The sequence below is a fragment of the Vulpes lagopus genome, chromosome 15 (assembly GCF_018345385.1).
Source record: "Vulpes lagopus strain Blue_001 chromosome 15, ASM1834538v1, whole genome shotgun sequence".
NCBI classification, from domain to species: domain Eukaryota; kingdom Metazoa; phylum Chordata; class Mammalia; order Carnivora; family Canidae; genus Vulpes; species Vulpes lagopus.
The window spans coordinates 29,259,563-29,283,259 of record NC_054838.1 but is presented as its reverse complement, the minus strand read 5'-3'; the positions used below and the strand labels follow the sequence as shown (position 1 = coordinate 29,283,259).

The window sequence follows — 23,697 nt, the reverse complement described above, 5'->3', positions numbered from 1 at the left end:
ACTAAAATGGCACATTTTTAGAGCTACTATACCTTTTTCTTTCTTTCTGCCCTCCCCCACCACCCCCTCCAAAAAAAAAAAATTGAAGGTATGCAGTATATTATAATGAAAAGCATACTGGACTAAGGAGTTAATAGTGCCAGGTTTGAAATCCATCTTTCTTACTAGTTAGCTATATATATGACCTAATCAAGTCCAATCACTAAGCCTCAGTTTCTCTTTCTGTAAAATCAGAGAGTTGGATTGGATGACTTCCATAGTACTAAAAAGCTCTAAGATTCTCTGATTTCAAGTTTTTCTGCCTAAGTTTTTCCCCACTTGGATATATAAGAATAACTTATAAATTAGCAAACATATTTGATAATTTGAAGATGACAGATCATGGGCCTAAATAAAGTGAATCTAAGCAAACATTCAAAATACTATATGCTCCTGAGTCTAGGTCCCTTAGTAACTCCCTCAAAAGCAGGTGCCAAGTATTCAGCTAGGGAAATGGCTTTGCAAAGAAGAATATTCATTCATCCTATCCATTGTGATTAGGAAAAAGTGACTGCCAACATCACCAGATAATATCGTAATTTTTAAAAAATTATATCAGTATTACTTAGCAAATCATAAGAATTTAAGCATTAGTGGGCATTCAGTAAAGTATCACTATGAAGTCAACTTGGAAGGAATAATACCCAACCAAGGGATATCTAATGAATTTCCCTGTCTGGTACTAAGTAACCAGCCTGCATCAAACTAACAGAAAATAGTAATGAAGGGAATGGTAATTTTTCCTACAACTAGGACTAATGACTATCCTAGGAATTTATGTTATAGTTGAAAGTATGCATGTCAGTTCATCTACAGTGTTCTCAGACTAACCATTTACTAGCCAAAGTTCATTTTTAGCCATTGCTATCTGCAGCCCATTTGAATCTTTACACTCTCATGTCCGGAAGGTTCTCTTTCCTACCTGTGCCTCATTGTTTTTAGGGGCAAAATATTGTCTGTCAGCAGTAAGAGCAAAAGCTCAGAGAGATTGAAACCACAAACATGTTTCCTGTGGTTTGTGGAACATTCTTCTTCTCTTGATAATAATACGTAATGTTGCTCCATTGTTGGTAGCAGCCTGTCAGAAACTGAATAGGGAGGTGTTCAGTTTGTGTTTTTCATTAATACTTAAAAATACTGAGGTAGGAAGAGAAGGTGGAAGAAGAGACATTCAACTTTTTCCTCTCTGAAGTTAGCATAGAAAAGTTTTTTTTTTTTTTTTTAAGGTAATGTATTAAAGGCCTTGTTCCTTTCCAATCTATTTGTTTTTCAATTCAAGGTTTGCATTTTATTTTCAGTACATTGAGTGGAATCAAAGAGTAAGAGTCAAAAATGAGTGTCATAAGTAAAGAAAGACCAGGGCTTTTTGAGCTTGAATACCAACACAGACTATTTCTAGACAGCATGCCACCGCAGCTATGTGATTTAAACAAAATAAAAACACACACAGTAGAGGAAGATGTGCATTCTGGCCTAGAAGATATGCCCAAAGTGGAATGAATTTTACTTAAGACTAAGGGAGTTAGCAAAGACTGTAGTACAATTACTTGTAGCCTTCATTGTTATCTGTGTAGAAGAGTGAAAGGACAGCAGAACTAAAATCTTTCCACTTCTTTCAAGTCTTCCAAAGATGCGTAGGAACATACAGGAGATTGTAGCTACAGAAGTGCTTAAATTTGATCAAACTTGGGAGGTAAGGGGACATTTTATAATCCAGCCTGTGAATTTTAACTTTCCCGAATGAAGGGCAGGATTGCTCAGCCCTAGCTCTTTAAGCGAGCCTCAGACTCCCATAAACCACAGATCTGCCAACCCATAAGGGCAAATTGTAATGATGAGCTCATGTTCTATCTAGGCCACTTGCCTGTTTCCAGCCTCTTTGCACTCTTAACTTCTCACCACCTGTCACTGGGCAAACACACAGCCATGTTTGTCTCATTAGTTCTTAGATTTGTGTGATTCTGTCCATGTTTCACATTTTGTGCACCTTTGTTTCATGGTTTGTACTCTCTTATGTCTGTATGTACTCTCTACCTCTACTTGAGCCCCAGAAAGAGTAATAGGTTCTGTAGTAATTAGCTCAGCAGTTATCAGGGGGAGACACAACATAGAAGAATCCTGTTGGAAATTTCAACTCTCACTTTAAAAGGTATGGAAATTTGAAGGAGCTGTGTCAGTAATCTTCAGGGAGTGCGGTGTTTTCTGTGTCATATCAGAGGAAGTGCAGCTCTCTGTTTATCAAATGTAAATGTCTTCATTTATAGTTGAGGAATAGTTTGCTATATTATAGCTGCTCAGGAAGTGTGCAGAATCCGTAGAGAGATTAGAGGATATCGTAGTAAAAGGAAAGCAGGAAGTATAACTAATAGAGTGGAAAAGAGATGCAACCTAAAGAACAAGAGAAGAGAAGAAGATGACATGGAGAAAGAAGGGAAAACAAAGCCTTCATGGGCCTTTCTTCAAAAGAGATAAATCTGTCCTTGATAAAAAAGAAACAATATTGCTTTGGTCATAGAACATTTATGAGGCACCGTGAAGGAATGTCTTACTCAAAGGATCAATCTCTCTCAAAAGGAGAAGCAACTTTACTCTTTGTCAAGAAAAGATACATGAATTCGTGCACCTGAAAGTGTGAGTTTTCAGGCCATCCAGACAAAGAAAGGACATAGATGATGTGTGTATTCCTTCTGCTTGTCACAAAATTAAGAGTGATATATGGGACTTTATCTGGATGTCTTCTAAAATTTTTATTCAACTAAAATAGCTATTTTGTTCGGTTCTTTTCTATTTTGGTAAGTTCTTTACTTCTTTTCCTTTTCTAACCCCCTCTCCCAGAGTACAGAGGAAGAAATAGGAGAACTATTCTGACCTTAATTCTCTAATTAACAATGAGGATTTGGTTGGGAGAGTGGAAGTGAAAGATTCCATGTCAGTTCGGGAGAGGGGAGGCTACATAGTAAACTGCTGTACTCTACATAAATAGTGGCCACTACTCTCTCAGAGGAGATTATATTTTCCTGCCGCATCAACATCCGTTTAGTGACTCACATGTGACTTGTATTGGCCAAAGAATAGTTAGCAAGTGTGACCTATATCCATTACTCCTGGACAAATGTTTTTAGTACATACTTGTCTGTGTTCTTTTTTTTCTGTCTGCCAAATCAGCAGTACCTCACAAAGCGGCTTTTTTTATCAGCCTCAAGCCAGGATGGACATGTAGCATAAGTTTTAAAAAGCCAATTCATTGTGGTAAAGCAGAAGTTGTCAGTCATGTACTACTTTGTGTCCTCTGCCTCCCCATCCTGCCTCCTCACCTCCACTCCTATGCTGGAGACATTTAGCAGTATCTGATGACATTTTTGGTTGTCACAACTAGGGCATTGAAACTGGCATCTGGTGGTAGAGGCCAGGTATACTGCTAAATATCCCACGATGCACAGGACAGACCCTCACAACAAAATTATCTGGCCAAAAATGTCACTAATGCTGAGATTGAGAAGCCTGTTATAAGCTTCTGGGATTGTTTATAACTGGGTTATTAGGATAATGTAACCTATCCTGACTAATACAGCAACTACCACAATTAATTTTATGATAATTAATGTAGAAATAACTGGGCTTAACCATCTTAATGTCTTGGTTATTAGGAAAACAGGTTTGAAAGAAATCCAGAAGAAAAAATGTAGATATCGTACTATAGCATAAGGTTTTAAAGGTGACTCAGATGGCTCAGTCGGTTGAGCATCTGACTCTTGATTTCAGTGCAGGTCATGATCTCAGAGTTGTAAGATGGAGCCCCAAATTGGACTCCATGCTGGGCATAGAGCCAGCTTAAGATTATCTCTCCCTCTCCTGCTCTCTCTCTCTCTCTTTCTCTCTCAAATAAAAAAATAAAAATAAAATAAAAAAGATTTTGAAGGTTACTGAAAAGATTCAGAAGCTATCAGTCCCACAACTGTTACTGTGCAGTTGCAAATATTCCAGATAAATAAAAACTAAATAGGTCTAAAACCAGTATGGTTGTACATTGAATTCCCCAGGGAGCTCACATATTAAAATAAAGAAGGTTTGTAATCAAAGATAAATATGCATCTTTCATGGTCCTCTAAAAATAGCATTAAAAAAAAAAAAACCTAAGTTCAAAATTAACATAATTGAGACCTACAGAAAATGCTAAGATCTCCAAAGGGCTTTGTGCTTGTTTTAGTTGTATTAGCAGCAAACCAAGCAAGAAATGTGTCTCTTATTGGATTCTTATGAACTTATACAGACAGCAAAACAACACATTCCCTTGTGGCCCCAGCTGGGGATTACCTGTTTCCTGTTCTTCCATGATAGCTGATTCTCCAACATCTGTTTTTGAGGCAGTGAACTTTTATAAACTTTGCCTATACTTACAGTAGCAGAGGCAATTACTGCTCACCTTTGTGGCTTGGAATTGCCTCAACTTCCAAAGCTTAGAAATGATAGATTTTGGATATACCTGTCCCTTCTTAATAGAACTACACAAAGATGGAATGCTATACTTCAGGGATAGTGATTTTCAGTCGTTAAATGTTTTCAGGCAAAGCTCAGAGAGCCACTTGGTGTCTCTTCTTTTCTAATCCAGATGGCCTGTAATTCTAAATTTAAAACTCTGGATTAAGGTTAAGAACAGATTTTTGATCAGGTGTCTCTCAACTTCTAATATATGTTAGCCATATCTAAAAGCAAGATACTAAGAAATAAAGATGCCAGTCATTCAGGAGCTCAGTCAATTAAGGATCTGCCTTTGGCTCAGGTCATGATCTCTGGGTCCTGGGATCAAAGCTCTTGTTGGACTCCTTGCTCAGCGAGGAGTCTATTTATTTATTTATTTCTCCCTCTCCCATTGCCCCTCCCTTCTGCTCATGTTCTCTCTTTCTCTTTCAAATAAGTGAATACAATATTAAAAAAAAAAAAAAACACCTCTCCCTTGAAACTTCTTTCTCTGAGAATAGGAAGGGTAACTGCAGGGTCCTGGTCAGAGTCCAACTCTATTAATTGTGTAGCCTGTGAGAATTTCCTCTCAAGGCTGTCTTGTCCACCTGTCCAAAGCTGTGTGTTTCATTCCCTCTCATCATATCTGAGTCACCAAATCCACATTCCGAATTATCTGCTTATTCATTATAGTTTCCCCAAGTTCACAGAAGAATTACTAAGATGTGGTCAACAAGCAGTGTTAGTGTGACAAAATCTGTTTGTACATTTACTTCTCACCAGCTGAGCAAGTGGTAGGAAATTTAGTAAAAGTAGAAGCTATTAGTGAATTTCTGTTTTCTCTCGCTGTAATTCACACCAAATCATATCTGATGTTTTCTTTTTTAGTGATATAATGAAGATGAGGCATACAGTATTTGGGGTGCACTCTTGAATTATTACAGTTTTATTAATTTCAATTATTTATAAGAGGTACCTCAGTCAAAAGTTCTGAAATCAAAACAGGGCAATGGCTTTATAGTAAAATAAGGCTATAAGTAAGGCAGTGTTTAAGAAAAGAGTTTATAATGTAATGTGACATTTAATTAAATGTGAGGGGCCCCTGGCTGGCCTCAGTCAGTAGAACATGCAACTCTTTTTTTTCTTTTTTTTAAAGAGGAAATTTATTTTATTTTTTTATTCATTTATGACAGTCACAGAGAGAGAGAGGCAGAGACACAGGCAGAGGGAGAAGCAGGCTCCATGCACCGGGAGCCCGACGTGGGATTTGATCCCAGGTCTCCAGGATCGCGCCCTGGGCCAAAGGCAGGCGCCAAACCGCTGCGCCACCCAGGGATCCCTTTTATTTATTTATTTATTTCAAGATTTATTTATTTTAGAGAGTGAGAGCATGCCCATACTGGCATGCCCTCGACTGGGGAGAGGGACAGAGGGAGAGACTCTCCAGCAGACCCTGGCCAATGGGAGAGCTGGAGGTGGGGCTTGGTCTCACAATCCATGAGGTCATGACCTGAGCCGAAATCTGGAGTCAGTTGCTTAACAAATTGAGCCACTCAAACACCCTAGAACGTGCAACCCTTGATCTTGGGGTCGTGAGTTTGAGTCCCACATTGGGTATAGAGCTTACTTTAAAATTTTTTTAATTGAAGATTAAAATATATTTTATGAATTTCTGATTTTTCATTTGTTGTAATATATATTTCTTAGTTTTATCTTCTTTTTTAATTTTTTTTAAAAGATTTTATTTTTAGAGCACAAACAGGGAGAAGGGAAGAAAGAGAGGAAGGGGGAAAGAATCCCAAACAGATTCCCCACACAGATCCTGGGCAGAGGGCCTCCATCTCATGACCCCCAGATCATGACCTGGGTAGAACCAAGTTGGACACTCAACCAGCCGATCCACCCAAGCACCTCAGTTTTGTGCCTTCTTAATAATGCTTGCTACCTGCCCCACAAAAAAGAATCACCAAGTCACAGAATAATACAGATAGCAAATAAACATAAAAGTTAAATATTACTAGTAACTGAAAAAATAGAAATTAAAATATAAAGCTACTATTTTCCTTTATTGAAAGTTTTTTGTTGTTTTCTTAGTATAAAAGTGTAAAACACATCTTCATTGTAGAAAGTAAGAAAATACCAGACAGAGAACAGAAGACATCATAGTGGCAGCATAATTAACATCTCATGTAGATGCCAATCTTTTTTAATTCATGTCTAAGATTTTTTATCCATGTTTAACAGTTGTCTCCTATTGACACGACTTGAATTTTTGTTATTTTAGGTAATGCTGCAATAAAGACCCTGTGTGGTAATCTTTTTTGGTTTGGGGGTTGTTGGTTTTTTTGTTTTGTTTTGTTTTTTGCATCTCTGGCAGTTCCTGGTTGGTAGAATTGCCAAGGCTGGGTCAAAGCATGTAGCATTTTTAAGGGTTTTGATGATCTTTCCCCAAGTTACTGACCAGAAAGGTTCTATCAGATATAAGAGAATACTGGCTTATGCAACTTCTAATCCATGTTGTTTGTGTTGTTTTCTTACTTTTATATTTTGATAACTCCAAAATGCTATCTCATTCAGTTTTTACTTTTTTGATTAATAATCAGAACATTTTCTTTTTTTTTTTTTAAAGTAGGCTCCATGCCCAGTGTGGAGCCCATTGTGGAGCTTGGACCCATTACCCTGAGATCAAGACCTGAGCTGAGATCAAGAATGGGACAGTCAACTGAGTCACCTAGGTGCCCCAATAATCAGGACATATTTTACATGTCCTACCAAAATACTATAAGTTAAAGAAAAATCTTCATTGCCAAATTATTTACAAGAAAACAAACAAAAGACACACACTAAAATGCTCAACAAGAGAAAAGCAGTTAGATAAAAACTGTTACTTTTAAACAATAAACTATGCAGGTATTAAAACATTCAGTATTGGGCTGCCTGGCTGGCTCAGTCAGTGGCATATGTGACTCTTGATCTCAGGGTTTTAAGTTCTAGTCCCATGTTGGGTAGAGAGATTTTTATTTTTTTTAATTAAGTATGCAAAGTATACTAACATCGGAAAAAAATTTATAATACTAAATAAAACATTAGAATGGTAAATTTTTAAATTCTTTTTTTTTTTTAATTATTTATTTATTTATGATAGTCACAGAGAGAGAGAGAAAGAGAGAGGCAGAGACACAAGCAGAGGGAGAAGCAGGCTCCATGCACCAGGAGCCCGATGTGGGACTTGATCCCGGGTCTCCAGGATCGCGCCCTGGGCCAAAGGCAGGCGCCAAACCGCTGCACCACCCAGGGATCCCTAGAATGGTAAATTTTTATGTGTAATTTGATCTACTGTACTCCATAAACATGGAAGAAAAAAAATCAGAAAGAAAATATGCCAAAATGCAATTGCTTCTGCATGGTGATAGATGACTTTTAATATCTCATAATTTTTAATACTTGCCACATTTTTTATAATTAACATACCACATTTGTAAAGAAAACACATTTCTGGGGGCACCTGGGTGTCTCAGTGGTTGAATGTTTGCCCTGGGCTCAGGTTGTGATCCCGGGGTCCTGGGATCGAGTCCTGCATGAGGCTCCACACAGGGAGCCTGCTTCTCCCTCTGCCTATGTCTCTGCCTCTCTCTCTGTGTCTCTCATGAATAAATAAATAAAATCTTAAAAAAAAACATATTTCTGTTAAATATACTGCATATATGGTGCAAGAGAGGAAACTGTCCATCTGTAATTTGTGTATCATGTATTCTAAAAATAATACAAAATATTTGATTTTGAAACAGATAACATAAACAAGATTCTGGTAAGCAGTTAAATAGCCACTTGTTAAAATGTTAAAAGTTCCACTTCCTTGAGATGCTGACAATTGTTGGAATCCCCTGAAAATGTAAAATGTGAAATTGTTCATGACGTTTTTCCTTTTTAGGTTGCTGCTGTTGATCTTCTGGTTCCTGGAGTTGGAGAGCTCTTTGGAGGAAGCCTCAGAGAGGAACGGTACCATTTCTTAGAGCAGCGACTGGCCAGGTATTGATCAGACATAAACAAAATTCAAAAATTGAAGATGGGGCACTCGAAGGCAGTCTTGGCAGAGTCACAAAGAACAGCAAATGGGCCTCAGTGCCTGACTGACCTGAATCTCAGACTCTCTGTGGCCTTGAGCAAGTTGTCATGTGACTTCCCTGAGCTCCCCTTTCTTAAAGATTGGAACTGCTATGTGAAATAAGGCCACAGTGACATGTGCCCACTATTTGGTGCATATTTCTCCCTATGGAAATTGCTTTTTAAAAAGTTAATGGTAAAAGTTAATGGTAGTTAAGGTAGAAAACCTTAAAGGTTTTCCTTCATTTTCCCCCTTCTTTCTGTTCTTTTTTATTTACTCTAAATTATGATTGGGAACATAAACTAAGACTCCTTTAGAGCCATAAAGAAAAGACAGACTCTGAACCAGAGAAAGGATAAAGATGGAGAAAGAAAGATACTAAAAATATCCACTAAACTAACATTTAGAATAAGCAGTTTTTCCTTCCTCAGGTTTTCTGCTATGTAAGGGTCTTGATTAAGCTATTTGAATAACTCATTTTAACTTGCTGCTTGAGACCTAGGAAACGAATCCATAAACACACAGAAAATGTTTTGGAGATGAGAAGTAGGGAATCGTGTTTCTAATTGAACTACCACTCCTATGTATGCACGGTCTGCCAACAAACCACAATGACTTCCTAAACTAACCAAGGTTATAAACCTCTGTTTTCCATGGTTTCCACTTTTGCTATGCCAGACTTTTAAAAAAAAAGGTTTTTCCCATGTTGAAGGCTTAATCCCACTCTCCTACTCTCCAGATAATACTGGATTTCGTAGAAACCTGGAAAAGCCTTAATAGTTTGAAAATATCCTTTTAAAATAGCCATTTATAAGGCCTTCTTTTCCTAATGGAGAAATGCTAAAAGTTTATGCTTTTCCACAATCCCAACCTATAAATTTATTGGGTAACTTGGCTTTGTAATCCAATCATTTGAACTGCTCTATTTGATTAGGGTCCAGAAGAAGAAAGGAAATAAATATGTTCTGAGAGGCCTCTATTTAGTTAGATTACTAACTCCTTACTATTACTATACTGTTAAGAAAGTCCTGGGAAAATCATGAAAATGAAGTAAAGGTCAAACTCCTTAGATGGAAAGAATTTGAAGATTCTCTGGGTTTTTTTGAAGCACAATAAAAATCACACATGGCAAGAAACCTCATCTGTTGAAAGATTAATTGGTCTGTTTTCTTTGCTTGCTTCCTTCCTTCAGGAAACCTTTCCTCATAACATTACATGTTTACCCAATATCTGATAATATCCAAATTTATCTTTCCTAATGAAATAGTTCTATGTGTTTCCCTGTCTCAGGGATCTATCTGTGACTTCGGTTCATGTTTTCTGTATATCTGATTTTTTCATAGTCCTTATCACTTCAGGTGTACTGTGATCCTAAATACTTTTAAAGGGCTGAAATTAATTTTTTATAACATTTTATTTTTATTTTTAAGTAATCTGTACACCCGATGTGGGGCTGAAACTTACAACCCTGAGATCAAGAGTTGCACACTATACCAAGTGAGCCAGCTAGGTGTTAAAGGGCTGCAATTAATTTTAATGAGTATTAAGGGCTTAAAATTTTATTAACATTTTTCACATTGGCAAAACAAAAACCAATTTACAACCATATTTTGAAGGCAGAATCTATATTATTAATGCTATAGAATGAAATGTGTTTTTATGTCCCTTGTGTGTACCTCCCAGCAACCTTAAGTAACAGTAAGCTTTTCTTATGTCATAGAACAAGAAGCTCATCTGAAATGAACCTCTTCTTTGGGCTCTGGACTATACTTTCTTTCTATAACATTTATTGTCTGTACCACTTACTTGATTATACCTAGGGCTATTGGTTAACTTACCTTTCTTCACCATACTGAATGGTCAGCCTCTCAATCATATTGTATGTTCTTTGAGAGCATAGGTTCACTTCTTTATTTTTTTTTTTAATTTTTTGGGGGGAATGCCTGGGTGGATCAGTGGTTGGGTGTCTGCCATTGACTCAGGGCATGATCCAGAAGTCCCAGGATTGAGTCCCACATCAGACTCCCTACATGGAGCCTGCTTCTCCCTCTGCCTGTGTCTCTGCCTCTCTCTCTCTCTCTCTCTCTCTCTCTCTCATGAATAAATAAATAAATAATCTTTAAAAAAAAATTTGGGGGGGAAAGATTTATGTATTAGAGACAGCGAGTGCACACCTGAGCAGAGGGAAGGACAGAGAGAGGGGAAGAAGCAAACCCCACTGAGTGGGAAGCCCAACGTGGGGCTCGATCCCAGGACTCCAGGACCATGACCTGAGCTGAAGGCAGACGTTTAACCGACTCAGCCACCCAGGCATTCCTGTGTCTACTTCTTTATAAAGAACACTGCACACAACCCAGGATAAATGTTTGGTGGTTGGTATCTTCGTTTTATTGCCATTGTTTGAAAGAATTTTGTTTCTTTCATCTTACAGATCAGGACTAACAGAAACCTACCAATGGTAAGAATGTGGCCCTTAATCATTCTTATTCCAGCTATTGGTCTGATTGTTATGTAGGTTTTATATGTATTCCCTAAGCACTGTGGAAGAGTATTAAGAATGAATAGGTAGGTTCTCAGAAGATTACTTATTCCCTTTTAGTGCTGGAAAAATAGATAATATAGGCTGCCTTTTATTTATTACTTATTGTGTGCCATATAACTGTGTTAAAATTTTAATGTATTTTTTAAAAGATTTACTGATTTATTTGAGAGAAAGAGAGAACGCAAACCAGGAGAGAGGCAGAGGGAGAGAGAGAATCCCAAGCAGCCTCCCCACTGAGCATGGAGCCGGATGAGGGGCTCAGTCCCAGGACCCTGAGATCATAACCTGAGCCAAAATCAAGAGCCAGACCCTCAACCAAGTGAGCCGTCCAGGCACCCCTGAACGTATATTTTCTTACGTAATTATTATAACACCTTGTGAGTTAGGTACCATTTTCATCTCTTTTTTTATTACCCCTCCAGACCTAAGGCTGAGAGATATTAACTAACTTAAAACCACACAGAAGCATAAAGCTGAGGCTTTGTTCCTATCTTTTTAGCTTCAGTTTCTCTCTGTGTGAAACTGGGGTTTGAGCTAAGTGATCCCTAAAATCTATAGAAATCTAAGCTGCATAGGGAAGATCACTTGTCTGTATTCATACATTTACATCTCCAAAATTGTTCTGATTTTCTTTCTGCAGACCCTTTCTTCAAGTACTTTTCAATATATACAAATTACGTAATTATATTTTTATAGTAGCATTCCTTCATATTAATTATTAGTATTCTTAATTTGTTTGCTATCCTCAGAAGAAGGAAGAGTCAAATTACACACCCTACTTTTGGTAATGGAAGAGCTAGATTATAGAAATGCCAAAGCCTAAAATTACGTTCAGGTCATGACCCTTGAATGCCTTATTATATACCAGTAGTGACCTTAGGCATACTTAAATCTCTCCAAGTCTTGGTTTTCTTGGCTGTGAAATGGAATAATAGTATCTACTTAACAGGATTATTGTGAGGATAAAATGAAACAATGTAGGTTAAGTATCTACCTAGAATGGAACCTCAGTTTCTTTTCAGTTTCTTTTCCTTTTCTTTCTTTTATTCTCAGCCTTATTAGGTAGATGAACCTAGCCAAGCAAGCTTATGCATTTGCCTGTTTTTGTCTGTCTACAAGATAATCTTCATAGTGGGGAAAAACTAGCTAGATCACAAATTCTAATTGTTGGTTAAATAAGTTTAGGCCTTTTTAATCTTTATTAACCATCCCAATACTATTCTTGTCCCAGCTAAAGTTTTCAAACTTTTAAAATTTCTTTTTTTTTTTAAAGATTTTATTTATTTATTCATAGAGACACACAGAGAGAGAGAGGCAGAGGCACAGGCAGAGGGAGAAGCAGGCTCCATGCAGGGAGCCCGACATGGGACTTGATCCAGGGTCCCCAGGATCAAACCCCGGGCTGCAGGCAGCGCTAAACCGCTGCGCCACTGGGGCTGCCCACTTTTAAAATTTCTAAATAAAAATATCTAGTATTTGAATCTGCTTCCCTTTATCTGGTAATCATATAATATTTTAAAGGTGGAAGGGATTTAGAAATCTTCAAGTTTGTAGTCTCTACTAGTGTTCCATTCCACTGTGAGTAGCCACCCCAAGTGTCAGAAAATTTACTCACTTCCTATTTCTACATGCCAAATGTAAGTCACATTTATAACTAGTTCCACAAATTTCATACCATCTCCTCTACAGTCTGGCTACCCTAGAATCAATTTAACAACAATCAAAAATAAAAAAATCCAACAAATGCGTACTTGTTCGAAAACTTGTTTTTTATAAGTGGATTCGTCTATATATCAAAGCAAAGGCAAGAAAAATGCTATAGACTGAATCCATCTGCTGAATTCATTTTCTAGACATGTATGCCCATGTATGCATTGACGTATGAGAAATTTAGAGATAGCTAAAGCTATTGTTGGACTTCTAGCAGCCAGCCCAGATCCTGCAGATATTTATGGCAGGTGGTTTGATAGGCCTTTCATCTCATTTTCTCAGTAAATGAAAGTATATCCTGTCCTCATGCCTTATAAACTTAAAGTTAATTCAACTACAAAATATTTCATTCACTCAAGATTGTGCTTCTTCCATTATTCCTGATAGTTCTTAATAATCTGAAGTTTTATACTAGATATCCTATTTATTGATCCCTCACTTAATTGTAATTCACCTTGTTGCAATTCATCTTTTAGAAAGATAAGTATTCAGTCTTAACTGTCTAAAATACTGATACATGTGGTCATTATTATTAATAGTGGGGAAATAAGTGATAGTCTTTTTTTTTAATTTTATTTATTTATTTATTTATTTATTTATTTATTTATTTATTTATTTATTTATTTATTTAAGAGAGTGAGAGCACGAGGGGGAACAGAGAAAGAGAAGCAGACTCCTTATTGAGCATAAAGACCCCCAGCGCAGGGCTTAATCCCAGAACCCCCATATCATGACCCTAGACAAAGATAGACGCTTAGCCCACTGAGCCACCAAGGCAACCCATGATAGTTTTTATTCTTAAAAAGCATATGAGTACTAGCTATGGCACTTAAGTTTTATTCTAGAACTGATTTTACAAATTATTCAAGAAGCTATAACTGGGACGCCTGGGTGGCTCAGTGGTTGAGAATCTGCCTTCGGCTAAAGGCGTGATCCTGGAATCAGGATTGAGTCCCCCATTGGGTTCCCAGCAGGGAACCTGCTTCTCCCCCTGCCTATCTCTCTGCCTCTGTCTCTCTGTGTCTCTCATGAATAAATAAATAAATCTTTAAAAAAAGAAAAAGGAAGAAGCCATAACTTGCTTTTAATCAATATTGTATAACTAAAGAATTCCCCCACCAAATGACATAGTAAAAATACTTACAAGGTCTTCCTCCTCTTCCTTTAGTAAAATAAATTTATTACAGGATGGTGTGTTGAATTCTGAATTCAAATCATGACTGCACCATTGTCTAGCCATGGGATCTCAAATGGGAATTGAATGAGTATAGACAAAGCTTCAGAGCCTATCTAGCCTTCCAGGAAAATGACTCTGGACTTATTCTACTAGGTTTGAAGCACAGAACTGGAAATTTCACTCTAGCATTCAAGAGTATATTTTTGTGCCTTCAAACAATAAATCGTCATAGAGTTAGTAAAGCATCTACTCTAGAGCAGACCCTGGAGATAAAAGGTTGAATAGGGCACAGTTCCTGCCCTTTATAGAGCTTATAGTCTAATCAAGTAGGGGCATCTTTTTATGATTTATCAGGCAAAACCCTTCACTCTCCTATGTGTGTTAAACAACATGATTTTAGTAAGAAAAAAGCATTAACATATTAAGACATAGAAGTAGAATGCATTTTCAAGAAAATTAACATTTTTTGTAACTTTGTGAGGCAGGTTTTCTATATGTAAGTCCATAAATGACTTAAAAAGGATCAAGTGACCAAAGCCCATTAATGCATGACAGAATTTGCTGCTGTTTGAGTAAACCTTCAACAGATCATTTTAATTTTTCTGTGTCCTTCACCTGTCCTTGGAAGGAAAAGATTCGTTTACCACAATGATGTGAATAATAACAAATGTTTGCAGAATACTTTTGAAACAAAATCCTGTCACGACGTCTGATTCAGCACAGCATGTATAGATGAGGATTCTCTGTTTTTCAAAATCAGGTACCTGGACCTCCGTCGATTTGGATCTGTTCCCCATGGAGGTTTTGGGATGGGATTTGAACGCTATCTGCAGTGCATCTTGGGAATTGACAATATCAAAGATGTTATCCCTTTTCCAAGATTTACTCATTCATGTATTTTATAGCCGGAAGACTGGTTAAGGAAAATTACCCTGTGCCAGACGTACTGCATGTGAATATGCATACAGGAGAATGCATGTTTGAATTTTAGAAATGCAGAAGCTTTCAGTATGTAATTGTCATGCCATAAGATAGAGCATATGAAAAATAGAACTGATCATAATTTTCCTAGAAAGTTGAGAGCATTTCATGAGAAGATGAACTCCCTCAAGAAGAGGTACTTGTAGCAGGTAGCATCTCAAATCTATTATGTGAAGTAAGAAGAAATGAAGAGACTGAACCATAGTCTGAAAGGTCCTTTCAAACTCTCAAGACATGATGAGATGGTATTTTAATTTGTCTTTAATCATTAGATCACTGCCCTCTGTGACCTTTGAGAAACACTTGTAGCTAAAAAGAATGTTTTTTGGATCATTTCTCACGTGCCATTTAACCTATGATAAATGCCCATCTTATTTTCATCAACTTACTAGACATCACAGAAAAAGATATTCCTTTCGGGGTCCTTAAGTTACTATTCTGAATTGAAACCTTCTTTCATCAGACTGGGTGAAAACAGTCACATTTAATAACTGTTGATCTTTAATTATAAAAATGAATGAGATGTATTAATTATCTAAACTAACGACTGTTGTTATAATTTGTTTATAATAGATGTTTATAACTTCCCTGATAATAAAATAGATTTTTGATACCTATGAAAGAAAAATACAGTTAAATTTTAAAATTCCACTTGGCCTTTTCCCAATGAAATTTGGAAGAAAAGTATTTTCATTGCAAGATAATGATACAAATATAGCTAAACCTAAAGGATGGGTAATTTGGGATTCAATAAGTTAACACTGTCAGGACGCCTGGGTGGCTCAGCAGTTTAGCGCCTGCCTTCAGCCCAGGGTGTGATCCTGGAGTCCTGCGATCGAGTCCCATATTGGGCTCCCTGCGTGGAGCCTGCTTCTCCCTCTGCCTATGTCTTTGTCTCTTTCTCTGTGTATCACATGAATAAATAAATAAAATCTTTAAAAAAAAAAAGTAACATTGTCTATTAGAGTTATTGAGAGGATTGCTGATTTGGGAGTTGAGACCTGACAATTGTAGCACTTTATGTGTATGTTTTTGGACAAGCCACTTACTCTGTATGAGCTCATACATCATTTTTCTCAGAGTTGATATAACAATTACATGAAAGTGTGTGTATATGTGTGTTTAAAACTGTGAAGTGCTACACAAATTATTTTTAACTCTTTTAGTCCTTATTGAGTTACATACCTGTGGACTTACAGCAAAGTTGTATACTCAGTAGAGTTTGTATGTATCAAATCATGGTAAACGGCAGGCATACCTGAATAATCAATTTTCTCTATCTCATTAGATAAATTTATCTTAGGTTATTTCCTAATGACTTTGTATGTGTACTTTATTTTATTCTAACTCAAAGCAAACAACTGAAAAGTTCAACTGGAGAACCTTAGAGCTGGAAATCACAGAAGTTACTGAGATGTTCTCATGACCAAACTTCTGCCTGATGCAGAGAGATCCTGTACACCTGGGCAGCCTCTTCTTGGCAAAATGCTCAGTGTCCCACAAACTAGCTCATTCCATTTCTGCATCTCTCTAATTGGTAGCTTTTCCTGAGCTAAAATCTACTTTCCTAAAACTTTAATCCCCTAGGCTTAGATACCAAGTTTAGGATAGTACAAAGAGGTAATTAGGGCTTTCATAAGGCTTGCCTCAATCATGAGTTAAAGATAAATTCATTTGTTTTTTTGACAAATATTATTTGAGCTTATTCTATATGCCAACAATGGCTGGATGCTAAATAAATGATAATGAACAAAACAGAAATGACCCTTGCCTTCATGGAGTTTACATTCTATTAGAGAAGATACACAATCAGTAAGCAAACAAATATTTTATTTCAAAATATGATGTAAGCTATAAAATTTTATAAAGAGCAGGGCAGGCACAGATAAGGTTGCTAGAGATGACATCTCTGAACAGGTGATCTTTTTTTTTTTTAATTTTTATTTATTTATGATAGTCACACAGGGAGAGAGAGAGAGAGGCAGAGACACAGGCAGAGGGAGAAGCAGGCTCCATGCACTGGGAGCCCAACGTGGGATTTGATCCCGGGTCTCCAGGATCGCGCCCTGGGCCAAATGCAGGTGCCAAACCGCTGCGCCACCCAGGGATTCCCCATGAACAGGTGATCTTTAACCTTAGACCTGGGAGATAAATGCAAAAGCCATTCTAAAACATTTGCAGGATCAATCAGTATTGATTTGACATTCAGGTCTTGATGCTGTATTAATTTTGTGGCATGAGAATCACAAACACTCACAGGTCCCCAACCTGGAGGCACTAATATTTTCTGAGGCTATCAGGAATCATGTCTCCAGTGATTCTTGAGGAACCAGATAGAATTCTAATGTTAACATTACATCCTAAGTAACAGTGATATAAAGAATCATGAATCAGAGAAACCCCAGGTTCCCATCTCAGTGCCACCATTGATGTCACTGTGTAGCACTAATCAGGCGGGGTCATCTTTGTGCCCTCCATTTATGTCACCTGCAGAATTGTTGTTTCCAAGTGCATCAACTCTAAGGATTCTTCTTCTGTCTCTTGATCTTTCAGGAATTTGTGCTACAGATAGTCACTAATAATAATTGATTTAGAGCCTAACCTTTACATTTTTAGTACCCACTACATCTCCCAAAAATGGACAGTGAAGTTAAATCACTGAAAGTTTTATGATAGACTCCAGTATGTTCATTGTATATGTATGGGGTGGGATGAGAGAAGGTCCTTCTCAAATAAACGTTGTTCCTCGCCTTTTCCATAGTTTTCAGGAGTATATTTCCCAACTTTCATACTTACTTATTCTTTTCCTCTGCATTTGATCACAGAACAGGTATCTGGTTGAAGCCAAACACTTGCCACTCATAACAAGCCTCAAAATTTGCATCTTTGGCTCAATACTTTTATTTTACCAGTAATTGAACAACAAATACCAGTATTAGACAAAGATGAAAATGCCAGAACTAAGCAGCAACAGCAGGAAAGAAACTTTAAAATGTCCATCTGTCAACTGGTGTATATAAATATCCAAATTCTACAGATAAACAGCATCATATAATTCTGTATAATGAATAGAAGTATAGATTTAATAGTTGAAGACTGCCTCTACTATAATATTCTTAAAGGACTTTGTGAGAGAAAAGGTGATTTGAGGGTGTCTTTATTTGAATAACCAGTTTCCAATGAGGGAAAAATGAGATTCTGTTTTCCCAAGATTTCCAAACATCACCTCAAAATAGTAACCCCAGCCACCAAAGAAAGAGAGTATTTTGAAACTTTGAGATGGTTTTTCCATCATTAATTTCCATTCTCATTTCAAATTTTGAAGTAGGTGGAGAAAAATAGTTACTTTCCATCTGGCTGTCCTCTTGCCTGGGGAAGTTGTGCTGTCTTTTTTTTTTTTTTTTTTTTTTTTTTCTTTTTTGGTCTGACAAGAACTTAATTGTGTGAGTGATCCATTCCAGATCTAGACATAACTCTCCCACCCTCTGACCCAGCCCAGAGACTAACTGTCACAGAACAGCAAAGGAACTGTTTGACCTTTTGTCCCTCTCAGACAGGATCTGCCAGAAGCACCCCTCTACAATGTTATACATTCATACTCTCTATAAATTGAATCTAGACATTCAGGCATGACTGAACAGGCATTGAAGATGCAATTGGTGAGATGGATTAACTCTACTCTTCTTTAAACCTCTTGTTTCAGATAATTATAGATGAAAGATGCTTATTTGGATTGGATTGCTATTTATTCATATATTTATTTTAGTAAGTGGTGAGGCAAGAACATAAAAATGCAGAGTTGAAAGACAGATTGGCCTGGATTGAATTGATAAGAAATGTGTGGGGCTTTTTGGCTTCTGATCAATATTTGTATTCAGTCTGCAATCTAAAGTATGTGTAATAAAAAGAAAACAGGTGGGAGTAATATCTGATGGTAGTTTCTTCCCAGTGTAGAGTCCAAATTAAAAGAAAAAGCACTAAGGACAAAAAATAATCTTAACCTACACCAAAATGATTAATAGGACTTCCATAAGACGGATCTTGTTAGATCATAGTCAACACACCTCCAGAAACCCTAGACTTTTTGCCATTACCAGGAGCCCTGGATTACCCCTATGAGTAGCTAAGGCCCCAGTTAGCTCTTAGTCTGATTTGGAGTCCAGTGAATTTACAGCCATTATTAGCACACTGTGTGGGAGTTTCTAGAGGAACTTTGTAAAGAAGGCAGGAGTTTTTGTGTTTCTTAAACTGTCATTCAGGCAGCTGTTGAATTAACATAGCTCCTGACTGTTCAGTAACTTTATGCTGCCTCCTTTATTGTTCATAATTGTTATCATTTGAACATCGCTCTACAGTTTACAAAATGTTTTAATGTATTCACAGTGTATTCTGGATTTTGTTCTTTTGTAGCTTACCATGCTTCAAATTCATTTGATTTAATAAAAGATTAGTTTATTTGTTATGAGGATTGGTTATTAGGGATTCCTGGTATCTGAGAAGAGTAAGACTGCAAATAAAGCTCACCACTCTTAGCCTGCAGAGAAACTGAAAGCCCAGAGCTCTGTAGTAACCAAAGAATTTTGTATCTTTGGCCCCAGAGTTTAGTGGACATGTTGCAAAACACACACTTTGGCCTCTGATTTCCTTGTTTTACACAAGATTTAAGAGTGTGCTGGGAAATGACAATTGAGTTCAAATGCATTCTAGTAAAGAGAAACACTGACAATGTAATAAAAGGTCCTGGACCCAGCAGTGTGCTAAAGCTTGCTATGTCTCATTTTTTAAAATGAATGTATTTATTTCTGCAAAATACAGCTAGAACTGTATTTTTCAGAATGTGGGCCATTTGCAGCTTTGACTCTTTGACTTACAATCTCTGCACGCTGGCTGAATAGTAACTGCTTTGCTGTTTTTGTAGGATCCTGGATTTGAAAAATCTCTTAGAGATCTTTCTTCCCCTTGTCTATGATGTGTAACCTATCCTCCCCTGTATTTTCCCAGCTCCTGGTAGTTTACCCACTCACTATCCCTTCAATGAGTAGGGGCTTTCTACCTAAGACAGAACTTTTTCTATGCTTGGAGAACTCTGACCTAATAGTACAGAAACCTGCCTGTCTATAGCAAGTGTAGAAAGCCAGAAACACAGCAACACTGTTTCTTCTTCCCAGCCTTCTGTTCTCCAGGATAGAATCTCTGTAACTGCTCAGATGGACAATCTGCCCTCCTCTGAAGGACTGTACCCCCACTAGATTATTCATCAGGCATTGTTATCCTTAAAATGGGCCTTTTTCTTGGCAGAGGAATGCTTCCCTCCGCTGTCCACCCAGCTGCTACCCAAGTACGGTCTGATACCAGTTTTGGTATTAGAAGAGCTTCAAAGTCTCCAATGCCTCCTTGCCAGCTGTCTTGCAGCCTGTAGTAACGTTCTTCTGCCTGTATGTGTAATAATTGCTGACGAATCCTAATTGCAGCCTCACAGTGTTCAGGGCAGTCCCAGCCCCTTCCATTTGAAGATTGCAGTAATGGATTTGGGTTATACGCACATTTGTTGTTGAAGAACAGTAAGTTTTTTCACTGAAGACTTCCATTAATATGCAATTTCTTTGCATTGCCCAAAAGGCAGGAGCTCATTCCTGTTAAGATATAGCTGACCGATGATCCCTTTCCGTCTTTCACATTCTGTGTAATTTCCGTCTTTCACATTCTGCACTACAGGTTTTACATCAGGAAACTGTTGGGTCAAGTTCCTGCCAGAAAATGTGGTGCATGTTCAGTGTCTTGGAAAGCACATTAGAGAGGGAGAGAGGACTCTGATTTAAGTGTTGACGTTCTACTTTTGAACAGTGGGACCTTGAGCAAGTTATTTTACCTGTGGGTTTGGATAGGCATCTGCAGGATGAGGGTAGTCCTTATCTTACAAACTGCTGTGAGAAACAATGAAGGCATGTAGAAGGGTTTCATAAACTGCACTAATGGGCAGCCCTGGTGGCTCAGCTGTTTAGCGCCACCTTCAGCCCAGGGCATGATCCTGGAGACCTGGGATCGAGTCCCACATCAGGCTCCCTGCATGGAGCCTGCTTCTCCCTCTGCCTGTGTCTCTGCCTCTCTCTCTCTCTCTCTTTCTCTCTCTCACTGATGAATAAATAAAATCTTTTTTTAAAATTTTTATTTATTTATGATAGTCACAGAGAGAGAGAGGCAGAGACATAGGCAGAGGGAGAAGCAGGCTCCATGCACCGGGAGCCCGATGTGGGATTCGATCCCGGGTCTCCAGGATCGCGCCCTGGGCCAAAGGCAGGCGCCAAACCGCTGCGCCACCCAGGGCTCCCAGAATAAATAAAATCTTTAAAAAATAATAAGAATAAACTGCACAAACTTCATAAGATCTCCTAAGGGGGAAACCTTTTCAAAACTCAAAAAAATCTGTATGAACTAAGATGTTTATTGCATGTTGAATGAAATATTTATAGCCATTAAAAATTATAGGAGACGGGATCCCTGGGTGGTGCAGCGGTTTGGCGCCTGCCTTTGGCCCAGGGCGCGATCCTGGAGACCCGGGATCGAATCGCACGTCGGGCTCCCGGTGCATGGAGCCTGCTTCTCCCTCTGCTTGTGTCTCTGCCTCTCTCTCGCTGTGTGTGTGACTATCATAAATAAAAAATAAAAAATAAATTATAGGAGAAAATATGTTGAAAAAATGTCAAATTGTAGTTTGTAACTACAATAGTGTAAAATCTGTATACATGGACAAAAAGCGTATGGGGAAAAAATGAGATCAACTGTTTCAGAGCATTGGAACTGAGCAACTTTTTTTTTTTTTTCCAAAACCTCGTTGGTATATTCAGTTCAGTTCAATAAACTTACTGAGCACTCACTGTGCCCAGGTCCAGTGCAGGATTGCATATACAGAGATAAATAGGACATGCTTCTTGCCTTAGGGACTCCAGTCTTTGCCAGAGTTTACTGTGAATAGGAATCACAGGGGGAGCTTATTAAAAAATTCAGATTACCTGTCCTACCCTAGGAAGTCGGATTCAGTAGATGGAATGGCCCACAGTTTGTACTTCCCAAATAGTGACCCTGCGTGATCCTAATGTAGGCGGCTTATTTCCATACTGTGAGAAAGCTTCAGTGACACTTTAAAATTTTTACAGTAAAAGATAATAATTGCACAAATATGCTCACTAAGGAACATACTGTGTTTCTGCCCGCACCTTTGAGCTGGTTTTTATCCCTCTGTACCAAGGAGGGAAAGCCAGCTCACAGAGTGATATTACTCTTAAACCCATGTAGCATGAAGCCTACCACACCTCTTGACCTAGATCTCTTCCTCCCTTTTTTGTCCACTACCTCACCCATGTTTGGTTTTTTTCTCCATGCATGTGTTTCTCTGCCACTCTGATTCCTCCTATACCCAGTAATATATCAACATCCAGATTCTTCCTCTTCCTTTCTCCAGCTGACCCCCCAACCGGGTATGTCCATTTTATTGAAACAAGCATATCTGCTTCACTAATTTGTTCTGGAAGGCTCTTATGTATGGTTAATGTTTCTCAAAAAACTCAGTAGTGGTCTTTTCATTGATCAAGAACTACAAAATTATCATATGTGGAAACTTTGGTGTTTTGGTGCTTGATTGACTGTCATTTAGCTCTTGATTAACTTTCTTCCAGTGAGTTAGCAGCACTCAACAGATTCCTGTCCTGCCAGTGGAATTAGAGTACACCCTGCATTCTGACACAGCACTACTTGTCTCGACATGCCTGTGAATGGGTTTGGGTAGCTTTCTCAGTCTGCACACCTGTCACCTCTTAGTCACCCAGAATCAAAGTATTACAACCCTGATCACACTGTCTGAGATTATGAGGCTTTATTTCAAGAAGAGTGACACTCTAAAATGCAGCTAGGATTTCTACATTTTCACGTTTATATTACTTGTACTTCAAGATACCAGTGGTTGGACAATGGCTGCCAGGCTCTCTTCATTATGCTCCCTCAGCACGATATGCAAATACTGGCCATCTTAAACTGTCATTTGTCTTCTCTGCCAGAACAAGAGCTCTGTAACACAGAGGAGACTGCATCCATCTTTGTATCTGCAGTACCTTGGAGAGTATCAGGCATATAGTGGGTACTCACCAAATAACTCTTGAATGAATTAACTGTCATTGAGGTGTCCCCCAAAAAAAGAGGAAATATGTTCATCAGACCAAAGGAAAATATTCCTTAAAAAGTAATTCCTCAGCTGTCTTTTCCCTCTTTATGTGTCTGAAATATTTCATAAATTTTTAAACCTGCCCTTTCAGCATAAAAATCCAACTCTGGATCCACTGCCTGAATAGAAACAAAGAGTCAGGAGTCAAAAGTATGTGAGTTCAGCTAGTAATTTGTCCTTAGGAGCTATTACTGAAGCTGAACTTCTAGGGCACCTCTCCTGGCATTGCTTCTGGAGTATGGTAACTTAATAGACTTCTCAAGAACCTTGCTCTACAGGTGCTCAGTAAATGATGAATGATGTATTTGATTGATAGAAGAAATTCAGAAGCAAGTCCCAGATGAACTTACAGTTGCTCAGATTTTCAGTTCATGTTCTCTGCCTTGCTCTCCAAATCTAGACAAGCTTCTTGCCTCCAAATTGAAGTAGCTTACATCATTAGTTCAGCAAATGTGAATTAATGGTAACTC

The 23,697-nt window shown here is 38.0% G+C and overlaps 1 protein-coding gene across 8 annotated transcripts in view; it reads left to right on the top strand.

The window, feature by feature from the left end:
* Positions 1–16,942, top strand: part of NARS2 (asparaginyl-tRNA synthetase 2, mitochondrial) — a 122,771-nt gene extending 105,829 nt beyond the window's left edge. For 3 of the 8 annotated variants that reach the window (XM_041730377.1, XM_041730378.1, XM_041730379.1), the window contains 3 exons: positions 8,429–8,526; positions 11,034–11,060; positions 14,792–16,937. In XM_041730377.1, coding sequence (XP_041586311.1) covers positions 8,429–8,526; positions 11,034–11,060; positions 14,792–14,936 — 270 coding nt within the window. In that variant the 3' untranslated portion in view covers positions 14,937–16,937. Of the gene's footprint in view, positions 1–8,428; positions 8,527–11,033; positions 11,061–14,791 lie in introns of all 8 variants that reach the window. The other 5 variants (XM_041730376.1, XM_041730380.1, XM_041730381.1 and 2 more) reach the window with 4 other exon arrangements.
* The last annotated feature ends 6,755 nt before the right edge of the window (positions 16,943–23,697 follow it).